We start from the raw sequence: 24,966 nt of genomic DNA on the forward strand, positions 1-24,966 counted from the left end.
GGCTCCCTGGGGGGGGCGGGGCATCCAGCCTGTAAAATGAGCTTTAGGTTTACTGTGAGAGGCCCTGCCTCATAAAGAGAGGCGGAGACTGAGAGCGTGAGATACTTGACATATGTGATGTATGGGCACTGGTAAGCACATACATGTGTGTATGTACAGGCATAAGTACACAGACATACAGACATAAGTGCACATACACATACCACACCCCCACACATACATACCACATATCCACACATACACACCACATACACACATACCACGTATAGACACACACACAGACAGATACCACACACATACACACCATACACACACACACACACACACACACACACACATCATATACACACACACCACACACATACCACATACAGGCACACACACACACCACACACACATACCACATATAGGCACACACACACACCACACACACATACCACACACAGACACACACACATCACATACACACACACCACACACATACCACACACAAATACATACCACACACAGACACACACATACCACATACAAACACACATATACCATACATAGACACACACATACCATACACAAATACATATAGACACACACATACCACACACAGACACATAGGCACACATACAAACACATATACACAAACACAGACACACACGTACCACACATAGACACACTCACCACACACCAACACACATAGACACATACACATACCACACACACACCACACACATACCATACACAAACACATACAGACTCATAACATGCACGCACGCGCGCACACACACACACACACACACACACACACACACACACGCACATACACACACACTCCTCTGAAGTTTATTTCCCCTTCAGTGCTTTCTCCTTGGTTTGTTAATGTTTCTGGAAAAATGGATGAGAAACTAGGGCAGGAGGCTTGCCAAAAGTTTTCAAGGCCAGCTTGCACTACAACAGTGAGTTCCAGACCAGCCAAAGAACAAAGAAAGCAAAGGAGAGAAGATGGAAAATAGAAAGGGAGGAGGAAGAGAACGGAAAGGAGAGGAAGGAAAGACGGAAGGAAAGACACGCGGAACCCGTCTGGTTACAGTGCGGCCATCTTTAAGAAATGGACGGTCACCTGCATTTGGTCTCCTGTGCCTGTGGTGCACGGTCAGTCCTCTACTGCAGGAGGCATTGGAGGTCCCACCTCTTGAAGCAGGATTTACATTCACTTGACTTTGCTCCTCTGAGGCCAGGCTACCCCTAGTGTGTATTACACAGCCCTCCTGGTGGTGACCATGTTCTGGGAGAATGTTCTCCAGGAACGGTTCCTTATGATCCTTCCTTGTTTCACTGGTCAGGACTGTGTCCCCATTGACCTGAGAACAGTACATGCCTTCCGCTTTTAGTGACTTGTAAATCTCGTCACTATCGTGTGGGTTGGAGGGCTGCTGGGTATCTCCTTGCACCCTCCCTCCCCTTGCACTGGGAAGGTCTGGTGGGAAGTCCCAGCAGAAGGGCCTGCCAGGCCTGGATAGAAGGTCAGAGCAGATTGGTCACCTGGAATAGACAACCCACGCTTCCCTGTCTAATAAGATTGTTTTCCTCAATTGCTATGAGGTCAAGTGAAATTTCTAGAACCTGGCCTAATGTTGAAGAAACAGTTTACTGACTTGTGTGCCTATGGGAAAACGCTTCTTTCTGGCTCGCCTTAGGATGGGGCACAGAGCCAGGTCCTGGAAGGTTACTTGGGACCAGGTTTGGACTATCACCTCAGTCACACTCTTACAGGGGACCAGGATTAGACAGCCGGATGCCTTTATCCTCGGCTCCTCAATGCCTGTGGTGTGAGGCGAGAATCCCCTGCTCTTCCTAACACAGGATCTGCAAGGCTTGGCGGGGGTGGGGCAAGGCTGCGGTGCACTGGATCTGGAGATGGTTTTGCAAGGTGAAAAGTTCGAGGTTCCACAGTGATGTCAGTATGGCTCGTATCACGGACACGGACTTACATATAAAGTGATAACATTTGTCAGACCCCGCAGAATTGTGTGCTGAGATCTGTCTGCAGTCCCAGGCACAGAATAGATAATCCCACTTCCCTTAGAAGAATAAAAACTCAGACGAGCACAGACAATCACTGCACCTCTGTGCTCCAGCCCGCACCTCTGTGTTTGCAGAAGAAAGAGCATGGGCCCTGGCTTAGTCTGTCCTTCTGTCAGTCCTTCCTTCCTTTCTCCCCAGGCTCTCCTATAGCCCAGGGCATAGCTAAGGACAGACTTGAATATTCCGCCTCTGCCTCCTGAATGCTGAGATTCCAGAAGCTGTCACACCCAGCATGGCTGTCACTGATGCAGGAGTCTGGATGGCAGGGGTGAGATTGGAGGTGTCCACACACCGATTGTTCCTCCCCTCCCCGCCATGTAGAGCTTCTGCTGTTACTCTAGTCCTCCACTTTGCATGGCGCCCGCTCCTGGCCCTGCCCACTGTAGTGGCCATGCTCGTAGCTTCGTGATTTGTGGGTGAAGCCAGGCAATTTAGCAATTGGCAGGAGTGCGTCTGAAAGAATCACACACCCGGCCTTCAATCCCAGTCTCTCGTGCCTGCTTAATGACAAAGGCGACTTGCGTGGGCAGGGTTGGAAGGAATCACCCAACACAAGGCAGAAGTCCATGCTCATTTTGCCTGTGGCTGAAGAGAGACAGCACCATGCCCCATGCACCCAGGGTTACACAGGACAGAGCCAATCCTAAGTGATAGAGTTCCTGTGGGAACTCTGAGGCACCTGCCCCTTTGGGGTAGTTTTCCTTTCCTGAACTATTTCGTACCAGCCTACTTCTCAGGCGGGGCATTTGTGAAATCACCTTTTGTGTTCGGGATTTAATATCACAGCCATCTTCTCCATCTGATATATCTGATAAGCTGTACGTGGCCAGGAAATTAAGACCCAAGAAAGACCATTGGGCCGTGCATGTCAGCAGCCTGAGGTGCCCCTCCCCCATAGCTCAGTTGTGGGGCTCACCTGTTGTTAAGGTTGCATCATGACGTGGGAGCTGATCTTGCAGAGAAATGAGTGCTGGACAGAGTAGAAATGAATCAGGGAGACTTAACCCTATGCCAACTCGCCGGCACGTAGATGTGTGTCCTTCTAAACAAGTGGTTCTCAATCTGTAGGTCAAGGCCCCTTCGAGGTTAAGTGACCCTGTTATACAGGGTTCACCCAAGACCATCTGAAAGCACGGGTGTTTACATCATGATTCATAACTAGAAAAAATTAGTTACAAAGCAGCAATGAAAATAATTTATGGTCTGGGTTCACCACAACCTGAGGAATTGTGTTAAAAGGGTCGCAGCACTAGGAAGGGTGAGAGGCACTGTTCTAGAGAGAGCCGCTGGCCACTTGGGCCTTAAGCCACTCTGGAACTGGTTATTTTTTTTTTCCATTCTTTTTTTTTTTTTTTTTTTTGGTTCTTTTTTTCGGAGCTGGGGACCGAACCCAGGGCCTTGCGCTTCCTAGGTAAGCGCTCTACCACTGAGCTAAATCCCCAGCCCCAGGAACTGGTTATTTTTAAGAACATTTTTATTACATTGTCCTTATCTTGTGTGTGAGAGCCCAGAAGGGACATGCTGTGGCACATGAGTGGAGGTCAGGGGACAGCTGGAAGGCGATTTTACCCTTCCAGCATGTGGGCTCTGAGCAGTAAATCAGGTGGTCATGCTTAGCGGTGGGTGCCTTTACCTGGGGAGGCACCCTGCTGGCCCTTATCGAAGTGTGTGTGTGTGTGTGTGTGTGTGTGTGTGTGTGTGTGTGTATGTGTGTGTGTATGTGTGTGTGTATGTGTTGTATGGACATGCATGTATACATGTTTAATGTGTATGGGTGCACATGTGGGGGCCTGTTGGTGGGTGTGCTGTATGGGCATGCGTGCATGTATGACCAAATGGGTGCACAGGCATGTGTGTGTGTGTGTCTGTGTGTGTGCGCGAGTGCGTGTGTAGGTACAGTCCAGTAGTCATGTTGGATGTCTTCCTCTATTATTATTCTGGTGGCCTCACTGAGCCCGGAACCCACTGTTTTAGTTAGATGGGCTGGCCAGTGAGCCTCCAGGACACATCTATCTCCCACCCCCCAGAGCTGGGGTCACACACACACTGCCATGCCCAGCTTTATCATGGGTTCTGGGGATCCAAACTCTGATCCTCATGTCCTGTGGCCAGAACTTTACTGACGGAGCCATCTCTGAAGGTCCAAATTCTCTTTATTTTGAGGTACAAGGGATGGACTCCAAGGCCTTGCATGGGCTCAGCAAATGCTCTACTCTGGAACAACATCCCCACATTTATTTAATGTGATTTTAATTGCTAATTGCCACAACACTAGACAACGAGAGTCTATAAAGTGTCATGACAAATGAATGTGGTTCTTTCTCGGAACCCTTGAGGATGTATCTGGGATTCCAATAGTCACCAGAATCTGTGGATGTTTTAGTGTCTTATACAAAATTTCCTAATCTTGGCATGTGTCATCCTTCAGCCCATCTGCCTTTTGCAGGATTACTTGCAAACTTTGTTTTGGAACTGACTTGTGTTTGTTTTTGTGTGTATGGGTGTCCTGCCTACATACTTCTATGTGTTGCATGTGAAGGCCGGAAGAGCATGTCGGAGCCCATGGCACTGCAGTTAAAGATGGTTGATAGTCACTATGTGGGTGCTGGGAATTGAACCTGGGTCCTCTGGAAGAGCAGCTGGGCTCTTAAACACTGAGCCATCTCTCCAGCCCCTGCAGAATTACTTTTAATACCTAATAGAGTGTCAGTGCCCTGCTAATAGCAGTTACACTGTACTTTTAGGGACAACTGGCAATAGTTCAGTGTAATGCAGCTGCATTCTGCCCCTTAGCACTTCATTCTCAATTGTTTGCACGAATGGGGAACTGAGGCTGGGGAAATCTTTTCTGGACCATGGTCAGTGTGGGCAGCAGGAAATTGGGGTGAAAAATTGAGGTGGGGGAGGTATCCTATGCTAAGTGAACATCTTCCTTTAGCACCCCCTAAGGGTGTGTGTGAGGGATTGAATTCAGGGCCTTCTGAATTCACCCTATCACCAAGATACATTTCCAACCTCAAAATAAGTTAAAAAAAAAAGAAAGAAAGAAAGAAAGAAAGAAAGAAAGAAAGAAAGAAAGAAAAGAAAAAGACCGGTAATTAGTTCAGTGGCAAAGGTGCTTACCAGCACAAGGCTGTATGTTCAATCTGCAGTGTCAGTGTATGCATGTATGAGCTCATGCTTGCATGAGTGTGCCTGTGCACACACACACATGCACACACACGAATGCACATGTACACACACATGCACACACGCACACACATGTGAACACACATGTGCACACATGCACACAAACACACGTGTACACACATGCACACACATGTGAACACACATGTGCGCACATGCACACGCATGCACAGGTATACACACACGCACACACACTTTTAAATAAAATGCCATGCAAAAGGTGACTAAGTTAATGCAGTGCCAGTTCAGTACTGGCTGTGCTCCGGAAGAAGGTTTGTTGGGAAGCCCTGTGCAGCACTGATACTCAGAAGCCCTCCCACCCTGTGAGGGTCCTCATGGTTCTCCTCTCCTGGGGTTGCCAGTGCTAAAGACTCCTCCTGTTTGCCTTGTGGCCCCTGCCTCCTGCATGCTGGCTGCATTCTTTCTACTGCTCTGGGGCGCTGGCCTCCCCTTCTCCTGGTATTGCTGGGACCTAACCTTCCTTTGGTTTTCTTTACTCTTAATTCTTTTTGGTTCCCCTTTCAAACGTAAAAATGGCTGGACTCTAGTTTCCCAGAAGCCATGAAATGAGAAAAAGAGTTCTTACTAATGTCCCTTACCCCATGTTTTTAAAGTGACAGCCGAACTCTCCTGGTATAATTGTCCCTGGCTATGTTGACTGATGCTACATGTTCCCCCCCAGCCCCCACTCCCAGCCCCTCCCCTCAGGAGTGCCGTCTTCCCGCCTTCCAGGGTGTGTTTTATTGAAAATTAACCTTTCTGCAGGTCGGCCCCTTTGCTTGGGAAGAGCACCTCTCCTTCCAGTCTATGCGAGCCAAGTGTGGTAAATGTGTGTGTATGTGTGGTTAGCCCAAGAAACCCAGCTCAGCCCCTGCAAGGCAGCACCATGATTGTGACGTCAGCAAGCAGCCCAAACCAGCATCTCCAGGATGGCAGTGGGGACCAGCCTGCTGTGTGACACGCTGTCCTCTCACCCATTCAGCACTAGAGCCCGGCCTCTCCATCTGGGTCTCCGTCACTGGAACATTGTCACCGAACCTACCTCCACATGGCAGGATAAGAGCCCCTACATACAGTGGTGCCTGCTGAGGCGAGCGAGTCGTCTGGCTCTGGAAGAGATTCCACAGAGAGCTGTACATGTGCAGGAGCCTTCAACTGCTGCCCTGCATCAGGGCAAAGGAGCCACAGTCGGGCAAGACTCAACTGAAGTGGACACACCTGCCTGTGGCATGCTCCTGCCTCGAGCAGGCACCCTTCCTCTTGCTGCACAGAAAGTCCTTCTGCCGAAAAACCATGGCCTACTTGTGGCGAACTAGACCCAAGTGTCAAAGAGGCTCTTCCAGAAGACAGAGCTCACCTGTGCTAAGCGTGGAGAGGACAGTAGGTCACCAGGAGCGACTCTTTCTTTCTTTCTTTTGCTTTCATATGACAAAGCTTTGTGACCCCGTGTCTTCAGCTTTCCCCGAGCATGTGACAGGGAATGCTTGCACCTGCTCTTCGTGGGATTTAAGTGACCGGTTGAGGAATGGAGGAGGAGGGAGCCCGTTGATGATGGCTAGGTTGTGGCCTGATCTTGCATGACTGGCAAGAAGGGATGTGACTGGCATAGGCGTGGGGTGGCTTCTCTTCCCATGCCACTGCACTGGTTTTTGTGACACTTGGCTGTCTGAAGGGGTTCTTGGGATGGAGATGCGGCTTTTGGTGAGGGTACCCTGGAGGATTATGCAATGGTGTGGTAATTTGGCTAAATACACTGTGACTGGAAAATCACGGGTCACGAAAGTACTAAATCCCTGGTTTGGTGGATTCTGTAAATTAGGTCAACAATGACAGCATGTTATCGGAACAGAGGAAACCGTGAGTTGGGTGTAGTAGGGTACACCTGTGATCCCAGCACTCAGGGGCGGGGTGGAAATGAAAGGATCAGAAGGCCACAGAGAGAGTCTGAGGCCAACCTGGGCTGATGAATGGCTTTGGCAGACTGAGGCACCCTGTCAGACAGCGGCCTGAAAAGCTAGGTGCTGAACCAGATAGTTCTCCACCACAGTGCCTCATTGGATTCCTGGAGCTAAGGCTACTGGGCAGGCAGGGAGGAAACGGTCCATTCAAATCCGTGGCACAGACCCCATCATGGAGGGCCAGGTCTGATACGGGAAGGGCAAGGTTGCTAAGCAAGCATCATCCGAGGAAGAGACCACTTGGAAACTCTTCCTCAAACCACCCCCAAACTGTAGTTAGTTACGTTTCTGTGTTGCCTAAGACAGATTCACATACACACAAGAATCCCTTGTCTGAAGCTCACTTTGTGTTAAAGAATGGTCAGAGATGAAGAGTTCCTGTTGTCTTCTAGTTTTCGCTGCTGATGGGAGACCTCTCATAGGCCCACTGCTCTCTCATGGATGGGAAGGTGTGGGCGGCCATATCCACAGACGGTTCAGCTACCTTTGGTTGGTCCATTCCTGCTAGGAACCATCTCTTATTCACTGTCCCTGTTGATCCTTTGGGGACTGAGGTCAGCCAAAAGGCATGGACTCTATGAAAATTCGAGAAGTATGTGGGGTCTTACTTCAGAAAAACTGCTTAGGCACAGGTGTGTGTGTGTGTGTGTGTCTGTCTGTCTGTCTGTCTGCATGGGGTGCATGGTGTACATGCATGTGTATGTGCTATATGGTGTATATGTGTGTGTTCATGTATGTGCTGCATGATGTGCATGGATGTATATGTGCTGCATGATGTGTATATGTATGTGTATGTGTATATGTGTGTGTATGTGTATATGTGTGTATGTGTGTGGGATGCACTTTGCTGTATGGTGTGCATGTGTGTGTGTGTGTGTGTGTGTACTATATGGTGTATATGTGTATGTGTGTTTTTGTTTGTGCTGCATGATGTGTGTACATGTGTCTATGTGTGCTTCAAGGTATACATGCATGTATATATGTGTGTGTGTTTGTGCTGCATGATGTGTGTGTGTTCTATGGTGTGTGTATGTATGTGCTGCATGGTGTATATGTGTGTGTGTGTTTGTGCTGCCTGATGTGCATGTGTATGTGCTGCACGGTGTGCATGGATGTGCATGTGTGTTTGTGTGTGTATGTGTGTGTGTGCATGTGTGCTGCATGGTGTACATGCATGTGTGGGGTATCCACAGAGGCCAGAGGAAGGCATCCTCTGTCACGATTCACCTTAATTGTCCTTTGACTGGGGGGTCTCTCCCTGAACCCGAAGTTCCTATCTCTTGCTAGACTGGCCAGCAAGTCTTAGTAGTCTCTTCTCTCTGCCCTTCTCAGTGCTGGGATCACAGGTATCTGAGGGTTATGCTTGCCTTGCCATTGAGCTGTCTCTCCATCTCCCACCCCTTTTGAAGGGGCTCCTGTGTTCCAGGCTGAGGATGACCTTAAACTTGTGACTGATCCTCCACCTCAGGAATGCTGGGTTTACCAACACACACCACCATGCTCATTATCGGGAGTCAAACTCAGGGCGTTGTATGTAGTAGGCAAGCATTTTACCAATTGAGCTACCTCCCCAGTCCCCACACGCTTAGGAGTCTTGGTGTGGGGACTGATAGACCACCAGGGAATGTCCCCAAAGCCCTGGTTGCCTCTGTCATTCATCGGATCTGTGCCCGTCTTTCCCCTGGAGTCACCCGTAGCACCATGGGCCCCAGTGTGCATGTCTGGTAGAACTATTGAGTCATAATTTTTGTTTTTATTTCTTTAAAAATCTTACTTTTCCAAAGCCCACTTCTCTTTAAAAACATGTTTTAATTCAATTTCACTGTCTAGCTGGTGTATATTCTTATAGCTTGGCTCCTTTGCACGGATCTCTGGGGGAAGTTCGTCTTGGGTTGTGTCTCGCTCCTTGGCTGGGTGTTCCAAGTCCATCTCTGACTTCCGCTTTCACCAAGATGGGGAATCACTGCTGTGCCCCTTCAAACACTTGGAGTTCGTTGCTATTGCTTTGTGGGTGAGGATCGAAGGTGTAAGCACAAGGGAAGCAGGTGTTACTGCAGGGGGATGACAGGCTGTGATGAGCCATGGAGTCCTGTACTGAGATCAAGTGACAGTTGTCAATGTCTTTGATTTTGTTTCTCCTTAATGTCTCACGTAGCCTAGGCTACCCTCAGGATTGCTAAGGATGACTTGGCTCTTCTGATCCTCCTGCCTCTACCTCCCAAGCGTTGGCCTTATGCTTTTGATATGGTGCTTGGGGTCAAACCTGGGCTGTGTGCATGCTAGGTAAGCCCTGCACTAATTAGGCCACGACCTTGGCTTAGTTGTTATGGGCAACTGTCTCTTTGCCATCCATGTTGAAAGCTGTTCGGCAGGGCCTTGCCCTGCAGGACGAAAGATTTGAGCCTTTGTTCTCCATGCACAGCCTGGATCTTCAAAGCCTCCATTCCCGGTGGTGTCTGTGAGCAGCAAGTGCTTCATGGACACAGACAGATGGTGTTCACATCATCGCTTAACCAGCTCAGTGGTCCCCACGACTCCTCCTACCCCAAATACTGGCCCACACAGAGGGACTGAGTTCCAATGTGGGTGGAACCAACATGCCCTCTGAGACAGTCACTACCAACATTAGTGAATGAAATCAGGTATAGGGAGGTGTGGGGGAAAAGAGGGAGGGAAGGAAGGAGGAGGAAGCAGTCACACTCTGTAGCTTGGACTGGGTTTAAACTCATAGCAATCCTCCTGCCCCAGCCTCCCAAGTATTGGGATTATAGGTGTGAGCGGCCACACCCTCCTGACTTCTTTTGTTAAATACTGGTCATCTGTGTGCTCTTGTGTGCGTGCTCCGGCCGATCAGCCTGGTTACCAGTCGTTCTGTTACTACTCTGTCCACACCTGTTGCTGCTGTTCTTACTGTTAAAGAGCAGGCTCTCAGAAGCTCCAAGAGACAGCAAATAGTGATGGGTCCTTGTTTGAGGTTAGGGCAACGTTTGCTAAGCCTCTGTGCCAGTGAAAGGAGGTCACCCCCGTGTTTCCCTGGGCCTCCTCCTCACCTAGAGTTCTGACCTGGGATAAGTCCATCCCGGTCCCTCCTGCCATCACTGCACATCACTGTGAATGTATTGAGTAGCTTCAGATCCTGCCTGGGGGCCTGCAGTGTGGAGCTGATGCAGGAGGAGCTAGAGACGCCTGTGTTTGCACGAACACTGTTCCGAATACGGTCAATACTGTTGCGCATCAGTACCATTGAATGGTAGGTAGGCTCTTGCAGAAGACGCCTGGCTAATGGGAGGTTGGAACAATCTGGATTTGATTTTAAGGTAGCTCAGACAGCACAGGGCCAGGGTTGGCCCAGCACAAAGGCTTCCCACACTGAGCCACAGTGTGTTCAGTCTGCGGGTTTTGAGAGTGTCTGGGATCAGATGGTTCAGCGACTACACAGCCATCTTCGTTGACCCCGTTTCATCGATTTCAATTCTTTTCCTCCCAAAGCAAGATACCCAGCCGTTCCCTTCTCCCACCTGCCCTGGGGACTTGGCACAAGTAGGGAGATGACTGCTCCCTGGGCACTCCAGAGTGAGTACCGTATTTCCCTTGACAGTGGGAGGGATGCAGGCCCTGGGTAAGTGACTTCAGCAGTGTCAGGTTGGAATTGGGAGCTCACAGGGAGCACAGCACCCATGGGACACTGGCCTGGAACCCGGAAGCGAGAGAGTGAAAAGGCAGAGAGAGGTGATGGAAGGAGGCGTGGCCCATGAACCTCAGGGCTCTCTGTTCAGACTCCTAGTGCCACATCCTGGGTAGCCAGTCACACCAGACAGGAAGCAGGGGTCAGGTAGGCAAAGCTGGAGGGAACGGAAAGCAAGCTTGGGGCCTCCAGCTATAGACTAGGATCCCACCCACCTCTTCCAACCGCCCCTTGTAAAATCTCAGCAGCCTCCACTCCGGCTGCTCCCTCTGAGCATTCTTGGCTAACATGGGATAGATCCTTGGTTACTCCTGAACATTCTAGCAAAGCAACTTGTCAGAGATGCCCTGTAACACAAATGAGGAGAGCCCTGAAGAACAGGGCGTGGTAGGACTTAACCCCGGGTGTCACAGGAACATCCCCCGCCTTCCTGAGAGGAAATGAAGGACCACCTGGAAGTTGTCAATAGCAAATTCTGTTTAACTGAAATTTGAAAATATCTAGTCCAACTGGGAAGGAGCACCAGGGTTCCCTCTGGAGCACGTGGATCGGGTGGTGGTGGTGGGGGCAGCCAGCACATACATGTGTGTTTGCCTGGACAGCCGCAGCCCATTGATCACTGGTGCCCTGTGTACACTAGGAGCGTATTTAAATGTAAGATGCTCTGTCTAACGAGACTAATAAATCATTGGTTTTTGCAAGGTCACGTGAGCAGATTTGTGTCTTTTCATATTTCATGTCTCTGAGTCCTTCTACTTTTTGATGGTAAGCTTGCCATGCCTGCTCTGTTGTTCATCGTTGGATAGAAACCTAGAATGTTTGCTTGTGGCATTTAAGGAGGGGCCTTGAAAATGTGGGCTGGTGGAACAGGTTGGTGGAACCCCAGAGATGATGCAGAGCAAAGCTCTTGGCAGTTGCACCCTAGAAAGGCAACTTGTCAGAGATGCCCACAGATCCCCGCCTTGTACAGTGTTGTCTTGATGATTTTCTGTGCCATATGAGGAACTCAATGACCGAGTTAGCCAATCAGCGCTGCCAAGAAGACTGGGACAGAGGCCAGCATGGCCTTCCCCCTTTGCTGTGAAGTTTCAGCATGCTTCCTACAGCTTCGTTTTTTTTAATCTCTTCATGCCAGTTCCGAGAGTTCTTTAACCTGACAGGGTGACCCTTATCGATTTGAGTGGAAACTGTCTCAGAGTAAAAATTTCCAGAAATAAAGCAGTTTTAAAATTCTAAGGGGACTCCACTTTTATTGATAAATATTAAAAAAATGCATTACACATAAAGTGTACAGGATATGTAAGTCCATAGGCTGTGTCTGGCAGTGGGGAAGATTGGGCCAGGGGTCACATATGTGTACTGTGCAAGTTGGCAGGGCCATCCAGCCTTTGACATTGTGACAGAGGGCTGTCGTCCACAAAGTTCCCTTCACAGCCCTGCAATTAAGTCACCAAAATTAATAAATAAATTAATATTTGGAAATCAAGAGTTAATGGGAAGGCTCAGTGGGTGAAGGCGCTTGCCTCCAAGCCTGCCGACCTGAGTTCTAGTCCCAGATCACACATGGTAGAAGTGAAAAAACTGACTCTTGCAAATTGTCTTCTGATTGCCACACCTGTGCTGTGGCACATCACACACACACACACACGATCATTTTTAATCACAAAAATATGCTTGAAGCAGTCATATGTATCGCTATGCTTTCTGCATACACGTGTACAGTAGCCATGGACACAGGTGATGGCTTATTAAAAAGCACTCATGATTATTGTCTATTTTCAAAATCACGGACAGCCCTCCCAGCACAGGAGGCCTAAGCCCTGAAGTGGGGTGGGTTGGGGTGGGTCGTAAGGGAGGTGCAGTGACCGCAGCACAGGGGCTGACCCCCCAGAGGCTCAGCCTCTGCCCGGCCAGCAGGATCGCCTTACAGAGACACGGCCAGGGACAGCTCTGGCTTTGCGTGGTCACCGTTAAGCCAGAGGTTTGAACACCCCATTGGACTGCGCTTCCCACTCCTGAGGGACCAGATGATGACTTTGAATGGTTTTATTTCAGCCAGACTCAGGCCCTGAACTGGTTTTGTCTGAGGAAGAACAGAGTGATCACGAGGACAAGGGAGAGGTGGAGCCGGGCACCGTGGAGGACCAGCACAGTGTAATCCTCCACCTTATCTCACAGCTCAAGCTGGGCATGGACTTAACCAAGGTAGGCTGATGGGGCTGAGGGGCCTGGCTGATGGGGCTGAGGGGGCTGAGGGGCCTGGCTGATGGGGCTGAGGGGGCTGGCTGATGGGGCTGAGGGGGCTGACGGGCTGCTGCCCTCTCTGGCTGCAGACTTCTCTGCTCCCTGTTCTCTCGCTGTGGCGAGGTGGGAACCCAGACTAGGAAAGCCAGCATGCAGTTTTAGGGAGGATATTTTACAAATATCCGGAAAGGACACACAGATACCTCAGATACCTCATACCTCAACACACACACACACACACACACACACACACCCCTCATACCACACACACATCTCATATGCACTAAAACACAGGTACTTCTCATGTCATATACAGGCACATACATGTTTATATACCGCACACATAGACATCTCAAACCACATCACAGCCCCATATGAGAGAGAGGGAGTTCCATGTAGCCCAGGCTGAGCTTATACTCCTGTTGGTAGCCAAGGTTGGCCTTGAACTCGTGACTATCCTACTTCCTCCACCTCCTGGGACTGTAGTGAATGCCACCACTTGTGGCCTTTCTTTGTCTCTCTCCCTTCTTTCTGTCTTCCTGGTTCTCTTGAGAGAGGACTTTGATGCGTATTATCAAGTCCACTCTTACATCCTGGGCTCAAGCCACGCTCCTGTCATGGGTCCCACGGCTCTGGCTGTGGGTGTGCACCACCACCTCCATCTAGGAAAGCCATTTTAGATGACTTCTCATTCAGAATACAGAGCCCTCATTTGGCTCCCCAGACCTACTGTGTGCTTGCTGCTTGCTCTCCAGGGCAGTGTCCTAGACACTGGAGTAGCCTGCAGAGGTCAGAGGTCATTGTGACATCACAGCCATGGAGAGAAACCCAGAAGGAAAAAGTGTCTGCCTGGCCTTGAGGCCTTCTGAAGGCCGCCATTAACCTTCACAAGTCTGTAAGGGGTGGGAGACTTTGTTGGTGACCCCAAACCCATAGGTGGGCAAAGAGAGTCATGGCCCTGCAGGCACCCAGAGTTCTTCCTGAGTGCATCTAGGAAGCCCAGTGTCCCCAGCCACGCATGTCCTCTTGACACCTCACCCCTTACCACAGCTGTCACCTCAGTCTGAAGGCAAGCGGGAAGGCAGCTCTCCAAGTGAACTGAATGTTGCCTGGAGTCAAGGGGCACGGAGAGGTGATGGGAGAGTCTGGCTTACAGGTTTGGCTTATGTAAGGATCATAGTGCTACTCTTGGGGTGGGGTGGGGTCATAGGGATGGGAGGTGGTATGCAGAGGGCCTTGCCTAAAGCTAGACACTGAGTGGTTGTGTCTCATTCTCACCTCTGTAAAATGCCTCAGTGTGTTGCTGGGCTCTGTGGTGTGGCTGAAGGAAAATGAACAGAGAGACAGGGCAGCCAGCACAGGGTACCATCCCACTGGGAAGATCAGCCAGGGCACTGTGAACATAAGCCTTCTTTTCTTAAAACCAAGGGCTTTTACTTAAGACTGGGCCTCACTGTAGCCCAGGCTGCCCTTGAATTTGCCACATATAAACAAGGGCCTGACCTTGGATTCACTGTATAGCCAAGGGTAACTTTGGATTTCTGATACTCTCACCTCTAAGTCCTGAGGGTGGGGATTACAGGAGTGTGTCACCATTCCTGGTGGATGCAGTTAATGGGGAATCGAACCCAGGGCTTTGTGTACGCTAGGTAAACTACCTCCCCAGCTCAGAAAGTTGCCTTGAAATGCTCCCAGGGGTTTCAGTATAGGTGCTTGGCATCCTGGGTGACTGCTACTTTAAACGGGGCCCACACTCAGCCCCCCAAGTTCCTTCTCCCGCAGCGCATGGCTAACCCTGCCTCTCTGCCATTGAGTAAGGCCTGCTTAGCACACTGTGTTCCTGCTCTAATCTCAGCTTCTTGCTGAACAGATCTGTTGAAGACGCTTGGCTTTTTAAATAGCCGCCTGTCTTTGGTGATCACATGAGACCCTGAGGTGACGCCCCAGTTAATGCTGAGGGCGTGTAGGTGGCAAGGTCCCCGAGCGCCATCTAAAATCCTCGTGTTTCCAAATTGCGCGTCTCAACCTACCAGTGGGTTGTAAAACCAATTCAGTGGGTCAGACAGAGTCGTTTTTAAGACATGAACTACGACAGAAAATATCGGAGTATGGTAGCACACTTGGATGTCAGTTCTGTTGTGCTGGGTCACAGTGCAAAACGTTCTCATGGAGGATCGTGCCTTTACAATGGTTTGCAGAATTCAGGGCTGGAATTGTGGATAGGATGATAGAAGGGACCGAGAAACTGAAATTGCTCAGGTCCCAACATGGAACGGCCCAGAAGCCCGATGGGAGCTGATGGTCGGCTGACCACCCAGGAGGCGCTGTGTAGGGCTCATGTCTGGACTGTGAAGTTTGCATTATTATTTTATTAGCTTATGATTGCATTTCCAGAGCCATGGTCTAATCCTGAAACTGCAGACATTGCCTTTATCTAATGCCCAGTGGGTTACTTGGAAGGAGAATGGAAAATTAATTTCAAACTCTTCCCATCTAACAAAATACTATGTTGAGTGATTTTTGTAATAGCCCAGGCACCATAAGAAGTGGGTAGGAATTTCCTTAAGGAAATCTAATCAGCTCTGTTGGGTAAGTAATGAAACAGGGAGAGACTGGGAGGATGGCACCCCCATCCCCACATATATGTACATATGTATTTATGTGCTATATATAAATAAATATACAGGTGTGTGTATGTGTGTATGTATGTATGCATGTATGTATGCATGCATGTATGTGTGTACATATATTTCCGGTGCTAAGAAGGCAGAGGTAGATCCCTGGGGTTGCAAACCAGGCAACCTAGCTTAGTTGGTCAGTTCTAGTGAGAGACCCTGTCTCAGAATGCCAGATGGCTGGTACTGAAGGAATGGTTTCCAAAGTTGTCCCCTGGCTTCCACATGCACACGCACATATGTGCACATCACTCATATACATATGTGCATTTGCACATATATACAAAATACACATACAAAAAATGAAAAGAGGGGGGAGGGGAGAAAAGGAAAAAGTACTTGCCCATTATCCCACATGAACCCTGGTAGCCCCAGGCCCCTTCACTTCTTGGGGTCACACTGGGCGTTCTCTCCAGTCTGAAAATAGAGCATCAGGTGGCTGGCCCCTGAGGTTTTGGACTGATGGGTATTTGAGGGAAAAATGCACCTGTTCCCAGCATCTCTCACAGGAGTCTGGTGTGCTCCCTGCAGGGGGGGGGGGGGACTGTCACTCTTTCTGCCTGTCCTCTGCCCTCCTGGCTATGTGATCACCCACATCAGATTTCTAAGGCCCAAACTAGGAAGCAGCTACTCCTCAATCAGCGAAACCCTCGGCGTAATTAATTGTCCTCTGAATCCCCAGCACAGGCCTTCTTTCTTTCTTTCTTTCTTTCTTTCTTTCTTTCTTTCTTTCTTTCTTTCTTTCCTTCCTTCCTTCCTTCCTTCCTTCCTTCCTTCCTTCCTTCCTTCTTTCTTTCTTTCTTTCTTTCTTTCTCTCTCTCTCTCTTTCTCTCTTTCTCTCTTCTTTCTCTCTTTCTCTCTTTATAACTTCCCCCAAAGTAGTTCACTGTCTTAATTATGTTAATGGGGGGAAGGCCATCTTTATCGACGGCTCCATAAATCTGCAGCCCGACTGCTTGAAGGCCGGTCAGTACGAATCGCTGGGCCGTCACTCATCCCGTCAGAGGCAGACAGCCCAATTAGGGCTCATGCACTTCTTGGCTCCATATCTCTGGTGTCCATCCCCTAAGAAGCACTTGATGAACTGACTTGTTTAGAAACACACAGACACACACACACACACACACACACACACACACACACACACACACACACACACGCACACACGCACACACGCACACACGCACACACACACGGAGAAGAGAAAAGAAAGACGAGCTTCCACCCCAAGAAGGCTGAGTGGGAGAAGGGAATGAGATCAGACGGGAGATCAGTTGTAGTGAAAAGTCTTGGCAGGAATGCTCTGGGCAGGTTTTGGAGACAGTCTGGTGGTGAGCTTCTCAAGTCCTAGCGGTACCCCAGCAGAAGGTGAGAGAGGAGAGCCACAGCGGAGTCATCTGACAGGACACAAACCTGGTCAGCTGGACCTCGTGATGGCCGTGAACCCTAATCATCAAGTATGATAGTTAGGAACTGTCAGCCTGACAGACCTGAGACACCCAGAGACAGCTTCTGAGCATGTCTGTGAGGGATGACTTAGACTGGGTCACTGAGATGGCACCGCTCCCTGGGCCAGAGTGTCCCTGTGTGGCTCTCTGTGTCACTCATGGCTGCTCCCATTTCTCCTCCACTCGCCTCCATGAGGGTTCCAGCTGCTAAAACCTACGGCTCTAATGCCCAGATGTGTTGCCCCCTCAGGGCTGTGATCCACACCTGAGAAGAAAGAACCTAGGAAATCCGGGCTCACGGTTTAAAAGGGACACCACATGTCACTGTGGGGAAGGCAGGATGAGGCAGCTGGCCACATCAGGCAGGACGCTGAGAGAGATGAATGCTGGCCCTCAACTCCAGTCCTCACTGTGGTTCAGTCTCAGACCTGAGCCCGCGGAATGGTGCCACTTAGCATGCAGGGAGGATCTCCCCTTTTCTGTTGAATGTTTTTAGAAACTCCCTCAAAGAGTATCTGGTCTACAAGGTGGGGTATCTAGAGGTGTGTGTCTGCTGGATGATCTTAAATTAATTCAAATTGACAAGGAGGATTCAATCATTTCAGAGCCCCCGAGTGATTCAGGAGGGCCGGGGAGAAAGGACTGTTGGGACATTTGCTCAAGTGGTCTTACCTGCTTGTTCAATGGGAGGGTGGCACAGCCTGGTCTCACAGAGCTCAGCAGATGTTGTCACCTGACTCTGCAGACACACAGACCGTGAGGAAGGGGCTCTCCCAAGGCTGAGCATAGAGTGCATGCCTGGCCAGAGACGTCCTTGGACAGCTGGACTCTCAGTTTGGTGGAGTCGTGGCTGAAAGAGCATTGGGAAATCTGCCTTGACTTAGTTGTCATTGATGATTTTCTTCTTCCTGCGTTTGCCTGGATAGCAGATAGATACAAAAATGCAAATCAGCCCTTTATCATCTAGAGACAAGTTAACATTCTGAGGCTTTGAATGGATTTACTTGGATTGTGTTCCGTGCTTGATTTTATATCTTGCTGCTGCTTTTTACACGGCTTTTAATGACAGATAAATGATATTAAGAGCTGTCTGCTAAACCGTGCATCCCTGGTGGGGTTAGCTTCCTCTGATTTCCTACGAGAAACCACTACACTTTGAAGACACATCTGCCTGCTTTTCTCTCCTGGACATCTTTTCTTTTGTATCCAAATCACTTGCAAGAGCGTGTTTTTTTTTTTTTTTTTTTTTTTTTTTTTTTTTTTTTTTTTTTTTTTTTTTTTTTAAAGAAAGCCCAGTGTGTAGGGCTGGATAGATGGCTCAGCTGCAAAGAGCAGAGGCTGGTCTTGCAGATTCCCTTCCCTGCACCCTAGTGGCTCATAGCCCCTTAGAATGCCTATCCCAGGGGATCTGATGCCCTTTGCTGGCTTCCACAGACACCTGCACTCACGTGTGCACACATGCAGACACATAATTAAACATAAAACCAACTTGTTTTTTCTTTTAAAGGGAAACCTGGCATAGAGCTATAGTTACAGAACTGTAAACCTAGGTGATATTCAGGTTATTGTATACCCTTGGTGGTCTGCCAGCTTTGAAACCCCACGAGTCCATGGGGGAAGGAGCCAGGCAAGGCTGTCAGTGGCAAAGAGAGAGGCTCCAAGCTCATGTAGGTAGCATCCTGAGGAGAGGCTCCTCAATCTCTTAAGGGGCCTCAAATTGGGAGCCACAGAAAGGAATTCCACGATGAGCCATCATGGAGCAGATTGATGGAGAGTTTATGGCTAGATTTTAATATAGATTTTGAGCAGTAGGGTTTGAAAGAATGAGAGGCTCTCGGAGAGAGAGAGTTAAGCGTGACTGAGATAGTGGGTGTGGGCTTTGCAAAGAGTCACCCATTCTTTCTCTCATAATGGGAACATAGCTCAGACTTTGTGATGAAAAGATTATCATGTTTATTTATTTTTGCATGGCCACTGCATGTGTAAAACCAAAGAACAACTTTTGGGAGTCAGCTCTTGCCTTCTACCATGTAGGACTTGGAGATTGAACTCAGGGAGACAGGCTTGACAGTTCCTGCCTTAACCTGCCTAGCTGAGCCCTCTCACCATGAGGAAGTTAAGGAGTGTAGGAGCAGGTTGAGGCAAGGCAGGCAGGATTACAACTAACAAGGTAAAAGTTCAGATTCCAGGGATGTAAGAAGTTTCACCCTCACCATCAACAAAGTTAGTAGTCATAATTGTGCTCGTGAGGATCCCAATAAATACCTGGGACTGGAGTGAAGCCTCGTGCTGAGCCCTTAGCCTCTGTGCTGGCTGACAGCGTACTCCGCAGCTTGTGGGAACTGTGTCCTTGGAGTCTTAATCCTCAGCCATCAAGAGGCTTTAGCCACTCTCCATGCCAAGGGCCCCCTTCCCTTCCATGTTCTCTCAACTCTCTCAAGCTAGTCCAGGCTAGAGAAAGCACTGCTTTGCAGCTCAGTGGGTGGGCCCTGAGGCCTGACACAGTTATTTTGTGAGAACAGTGGGAGGTGTCACTGTCTTGGCATCCCCAGCTCAGATGACCTGTTTGCTTTAGATGACCTGGTCATCGGGTTGGGGTTGTGCAGGCCTAGAGTCTTGGATTCCCTTTGGACCAACCTGCTTTCCCTTTGTGCGTGCGCCTTGGGTAACAGACCAGCGGCTGCCCCAGCCATCTCCATTCAGATGATCATGTGACTTCGGTCCTCCTCCTCCTCCTCCTCCTCACATCCTGGTTTCCTAAGGCTCCGCCTGGCATAGCAACTCCACATGTACCTATGCCATTCCTCTCCCCCTGGGCGCCTCTGTGACATTTGCTAGCAAATGTGCCTCATCGCTAGCCTCTGCCAGGATTGCGATGGCTACACACACCACTCCGATACTGTCCCCACTTAGACACTCTTGGTCTGCCTGGCTTCTGGGACCAACACGACACACAAACCTGGGTTGACCTAACCCTTTTGGCTTGTCACTGATGCAGGAATTTCCATCAAGGGCCTCATGCTCCGGCTTGGGCCTCTAGATCTTACTCTGCAGTGGCTGCAGCCCCTCCCACCGGCTCTCACAAGCCCTGGCTGCAGCCCCTCCCACTGGCTCTCACAAGCCCTGTTGCCTTGTGTCCCTGGTGCAGGTGGTGCTCCCCACATTCATTCTGGAGAAGCGGTCCTTGCTGGAGATGTATGCAGACTTTATGGCACACCCTGACCTGCTGCTGGCCATCACTGCCGGGGCGACGCCAGAGGAGAGAGTCATTAGCTTCGTGGAGTATTATCTTACGGCCTTCCATGAGGGGCGCAAAGGCACCCTGGCCAAGAAGCCCTACAACCCCATCATCGGCGAGACCTTTCACTGCTCCTGGGAGGTTCCCAAGGACAGAGTCAAGTCGAAGTGGACTTCCCCCCACCCTCCCATTAGTTGTCACGAGCATCCGATGGCCGATGACCCTTCTAAAAGCTATAAGCTCAGGTTTGTGGCTGAGCAGGTATCCCATCATCCGCCCATCTCCTGCTTCTACTGTGAGTGCAAGGAGAAGAGACTGTGTGTCAACACTCACGTATGGACCAAAAGCAAGTTCATGGGCATGTCCGTGGGGGTCTCTATGATAGGGGAAGGTAAGCCACCTTAGCGAATTGGAGGCTTACCCACCGCCCTTTGCAGCGAGATGAGCAACGGTTGCTTTTGTGCATGGATTTTATTGTAAATGGGGGTGGGAGGATGGGAAAGAGGGGTGGGTGATGGACCAGGTTGGCTGATTTCCCAGTGGTCCCAAGTGAAGATGGCAGGGATGGGTCACGGCTCCTTGCTCACCTGTCTCGTCACACACAGTGTGGTTTGCACACTCTGCCTTCTAGAATCTTCCATCTTCTGATGGTCCATGGGTGTTAAGGCCGGCCCTAGATGTGTGACCAGGAAGAGCTTTGTTCATTGTGTGGAGAAACCCTCCATCCCTGTTAGGTCAAGGTGTCTCATCACAGCTATTTAACTCCCTTTTAGTCACAGATCTGAGACTACAACTCCCGTCCTAGAAAAGGAAAGTAAACAAACAAACAAACAAAAAAAAAAAAAAACAAAAAAACCCCCACAGAATTTTACTTTCAGCCTATTGGCTTCTCGAGAATCCTTTTAAGACCCTGTCATTGAAGGATATTTTTATTGTGAGCATTTAAGTTTTCTTTAAAAATTATACACACACACACACACACACACACACACACACACACACACACACACACACACAGAGAGAGACAATGTGTATGTATTCTATATATGTATATATAGCCAGAAGTATGGAGGAAAGGGGAAGGGAAGGAGGGAGAGAGCAGGAGAGACAGCTTGCAGGAAGTGGTTCCGTTCCGTCTTTCCGCCAAGTGGATTCTATAGCTTTGGCGGCAAGCACCTTTGCCTGCCGAGCCATCTCAAAGCTCTAGTGTTGGTAGAGCTCGCTGGCTGGGCACTTACAGGTGCTTGGCACTATCTTAGGACCTACGGATACTTGAATAAGTGAGAAAGAAACCCCCACATTCCCTGTAGCTGTGCAAAGCAGCCTCCATTTCTGTGTCTGGGGAATAAACAAGAGGGGGTCAGCTGCGTTCTGTGTAGAGAAGGTAGGAGACAGGGCGTGGCCCAGGAGGGGCAGGGTAAGCTGCCTGTGAGTAAGTCTCTCTGAGACTGAGTTAGGTGTGGGCCAGAGCTCCGAGCCACCAGCAGCAGCCTGAGGAACGCTTTCCCAGACCTCTACTTGGGTGGAACCAGGATTCTTGACTTCTTTGAGGAAAAGAATTTCAGGTCCACCCAGTACTAAGCAGGACTGGACTTTAGTAAGACGTTTAAAACATTGATTTAAGTGTGGGGAAAGGAAGAAAATAGAAAAAGAGGTGCCATTCCAACACATGGGCGTCAGCTCTCTGGGAGATGGCTTCAAACACCTTAGCAACAGGCGCCCCCCCCCCCCCGTGTGTGTGTGTGTGTGTGTGTGTGTGTGTGTGTGTGTGTGTGTGTGTGTGATTGACTTACCTAGTTACATCATGAAGGTTACTAAAACATCCCCCCTTTTCTCTTTCTGGTAATGAGGTGGGGGGTAACACCTGGAGTACCCTGTTAGGTGTCTTAGTCACTGTTCTGTTACCATGAAGAGACCTAATGACCAAGGTAACTTATAAAAAGAAGCATTTCATTGGGGGCTCACTTATTTCAGAGGGCGAAGCCATGATCATGGCGGGAGCATGGCAGTGGGTGGGCAGGCAGGCAGGCATGGTGATGGAGCCGTAGTTGAGAGCTCACATCTGATCTGAAAGTCGAAGGCTAGACCAGGCTTTTGGTACCTCAGAGCCCAATCCCCCAGAGACACACCTCGTCTTCCAAGGCCACACCTCCTAATCCTTCCTAAACAGTCCACCAGCTAGGATCAAGCATTTAAATAAATGAGCCTCTGGGGTCATTCCCTTCTAGACTATAAGAGGTGTTTATAGTGTTGACAGTGTTGTGAGAGTCTTAAAAAGGTGTAGGTATGAATGGTAGTATACATTTTAGTCCCAGAACTTGGGAGACAGAAGCAGGCAAATCTCTGAGTTCGAGGCCAGCCTGGTCTACAAAATGAATTCTGGGACAGCCAAGGCTACACAGAAAAATTCTGTCTTGAAAAAGGAAACAAAATTGTAGGGAAAGGAATAGGCTACTTTATGTATAGGCCATCAGCATGGTTTATTGCCATTTAACTTTTAAAACTTATAATTACATGTAATTAATTATGTGAATTATCTAATGCACATGTGCAGGTCGGAGTTCATCCTGTCAGGAATCAGTTCTCTCTATCCTCCATGTGGATCCAGGGGATTGAAATCAGGTCATCACAGCCATGAGTCTTTAGGGGACCATTAATGTCTAACCTGTTAACAGTCCAGTTGTGTTCTGAGGTAGGGAGTTCTGAGGGGGTGACCTTGAGAGCGAGGGTCACTGAGGCAGGTTTTATCTCAGTTTATAATTTTTATCAGGGAGGGGTGTGTTTGCTGAGAGAGGGTTCAATATTATTGAAAGTGACTCTGCTCCTCGTCCTCACTGTGTAGCCGAGGCTGGCCCTGAATTTCATATATGTGTGTGTATGTATATATGTATATGTGTGTATATATGTATATGTGTGTATATATGTATGTATATATGTATGAATATATATTTTTTTCATCTGCATGGCGCAGTTAGTGAATATATGAAAGGAGTCAGCTTTCTAAGCGTGTAGGACCCACAGTTGAACTCAGGTTCTCCTGTTATCTGCAGGTACTTTTGCTGCACTACCTTGCTGGCCCTCGTTGAGGTTTTTGCTGTGAGCAACCAGAAGGGTGTGTAGCTCCAAACTGAGTAGAGATGGAATGGAGGCAGAATATAGATAGGGTCATTGCTGGTTAAGTGTGGCGCTCCTGTGGAGAGCTTACACGCTGCCAGGGGAATCCCTGGCCCAGGTAAAATTATGTCATGTAAAGGCCAAGGAGTTTGCCCTAAGAACCCTGGCCCTGCTGTCCTCCCACAGGGAGAGAGGGGTGTGGAGGCTTTAGCAGAGGCAGAGAGGCCACCGCAGAAGGATGGGAGGGTAGGCAGCTGTAGGACATGCTAGTCATCTCTAAGAAGATATGACTTCTGGTGTCCGGGCCTGGAGGTCACAGGTGGCCTGGATAGCCTTTGTCTGTGGTTGTCTGAGTGCAGGATCTCTTCAAGCAGGATGTGGGCAGAGTATTGAAGAAGCCGTATGTGGAAGGCAGCCTGTGTGATCTCCCGTGCTGAGGACTTCTTAAGCATCCAACTTTCTGTTCTGGATGGGAATTCAGAATCGGAGACACTTCCAGAAGGTTCTTAATGTCCCAGTTTCAGGACCATGTGAGGGAGACTAAGCAAGGGCAGAATGGTGCCTGGCCCAGGTACCTTCAAGTCCTTACCAGGGTACAGCCAGGGCTGCCTCGGCCTGTCCTGGAGGAGGAGTGAGGTCAGACATTCCTTATGGGCCTGTTCTCAAACCTCAGTCAGGCCCCTCCTCCTGCACCCAGCCTTCTCCCCAGATGCAGGCCAGAGTGCCACCTTGGGCAAGAAGCCCAAGGGCAGGTCTCCACAGCTGCGTGGCCTAGTGGGAAGCTCAGTGGATGTGAAGGCCGCAGAGGGAGGTTTATGTTTGCAGTGACTTGGGTCTGTAGCTAGAAGCAGAGCAATTCACTCTATCTTCATTGAAAAACAAAAGTCAGGGCCAGCGAGATGACTCAATAGGCTAGAGGCAGCCCTGAAAACCAGAGGCTAATTGGCTCACGGGGTGGAAGAAATGGACTCCCACAAGTTCTGGTTACCACACTCCCAACCCCATCCTCGCCACATCCACACATGCACACACATGATACATAGAAAAAAAATGGTATTCAGGTCATTCTATTTGATTTTATTACTTATTCTAAATTCTCTACAGGATACATGTTCTTTAGCTGTTCTTGTTGTTGGGTTTTTGATTTGTTTTTGTTTTTGTTTTTAGAAGGGAGGTTCTTTCTGTAGTCCTGTAACTCATTATGTAGCCCAGGCTGGCCTTAAACTTGCAGTGGTCCTCTTGCCCCTGCCTCACAATGCCAGGACTAGAGGCTTGAACCATTATATCCAGCAGCATCTACAGAGATCCTCCCACCCACCACCACCACCTCCACCCTCCA

At 49.4% G+C, this 24,966-nt stretch overlaps 1 protein-coding gene across 23 annotated transcripts in view; it reads left to right on the forward strand.

Annotated features, from left to right (window-relative positions):
• Nucleotides 1–24,966, forward strand: part of Osbpl10 (oxysterol binding protein-like 10) — a 255,044-nt gene that overhangs the window by 218,781 nt on the left and 11,297 nt on the right. For 11 of the 23 annotated variants that reach the window (XM_087562466.1, NM_001427692.1, XM_087562471.1 and 8 more), the window contains 2 exon segments: nt 12,964–13,113; nt 20,424–20,904. In XM_087562466.1, the coding sequence (XP_087418592.1) occupies nt 12,964–13,113; nt 20,424–20,904 (631 nt within the window). 23 annotated transcript variants of the gene reach the window in all.

The sequence above is a fragment of the Rattus norvegicus genome, chromosome 8 (assembly GCF_021556685.1).
Source record: "Rattus norvegicus strain SHRSP/BbbUtx chromosome 8, alternate assembly SHRSP_T2T, whole genome shotgun sequence".
Lineage (NCBI taxonomy): Eukaryota > Metazoa > Chordata > Mammalia > Rodentia > Muridae > Rattus > Rattus norvegicus.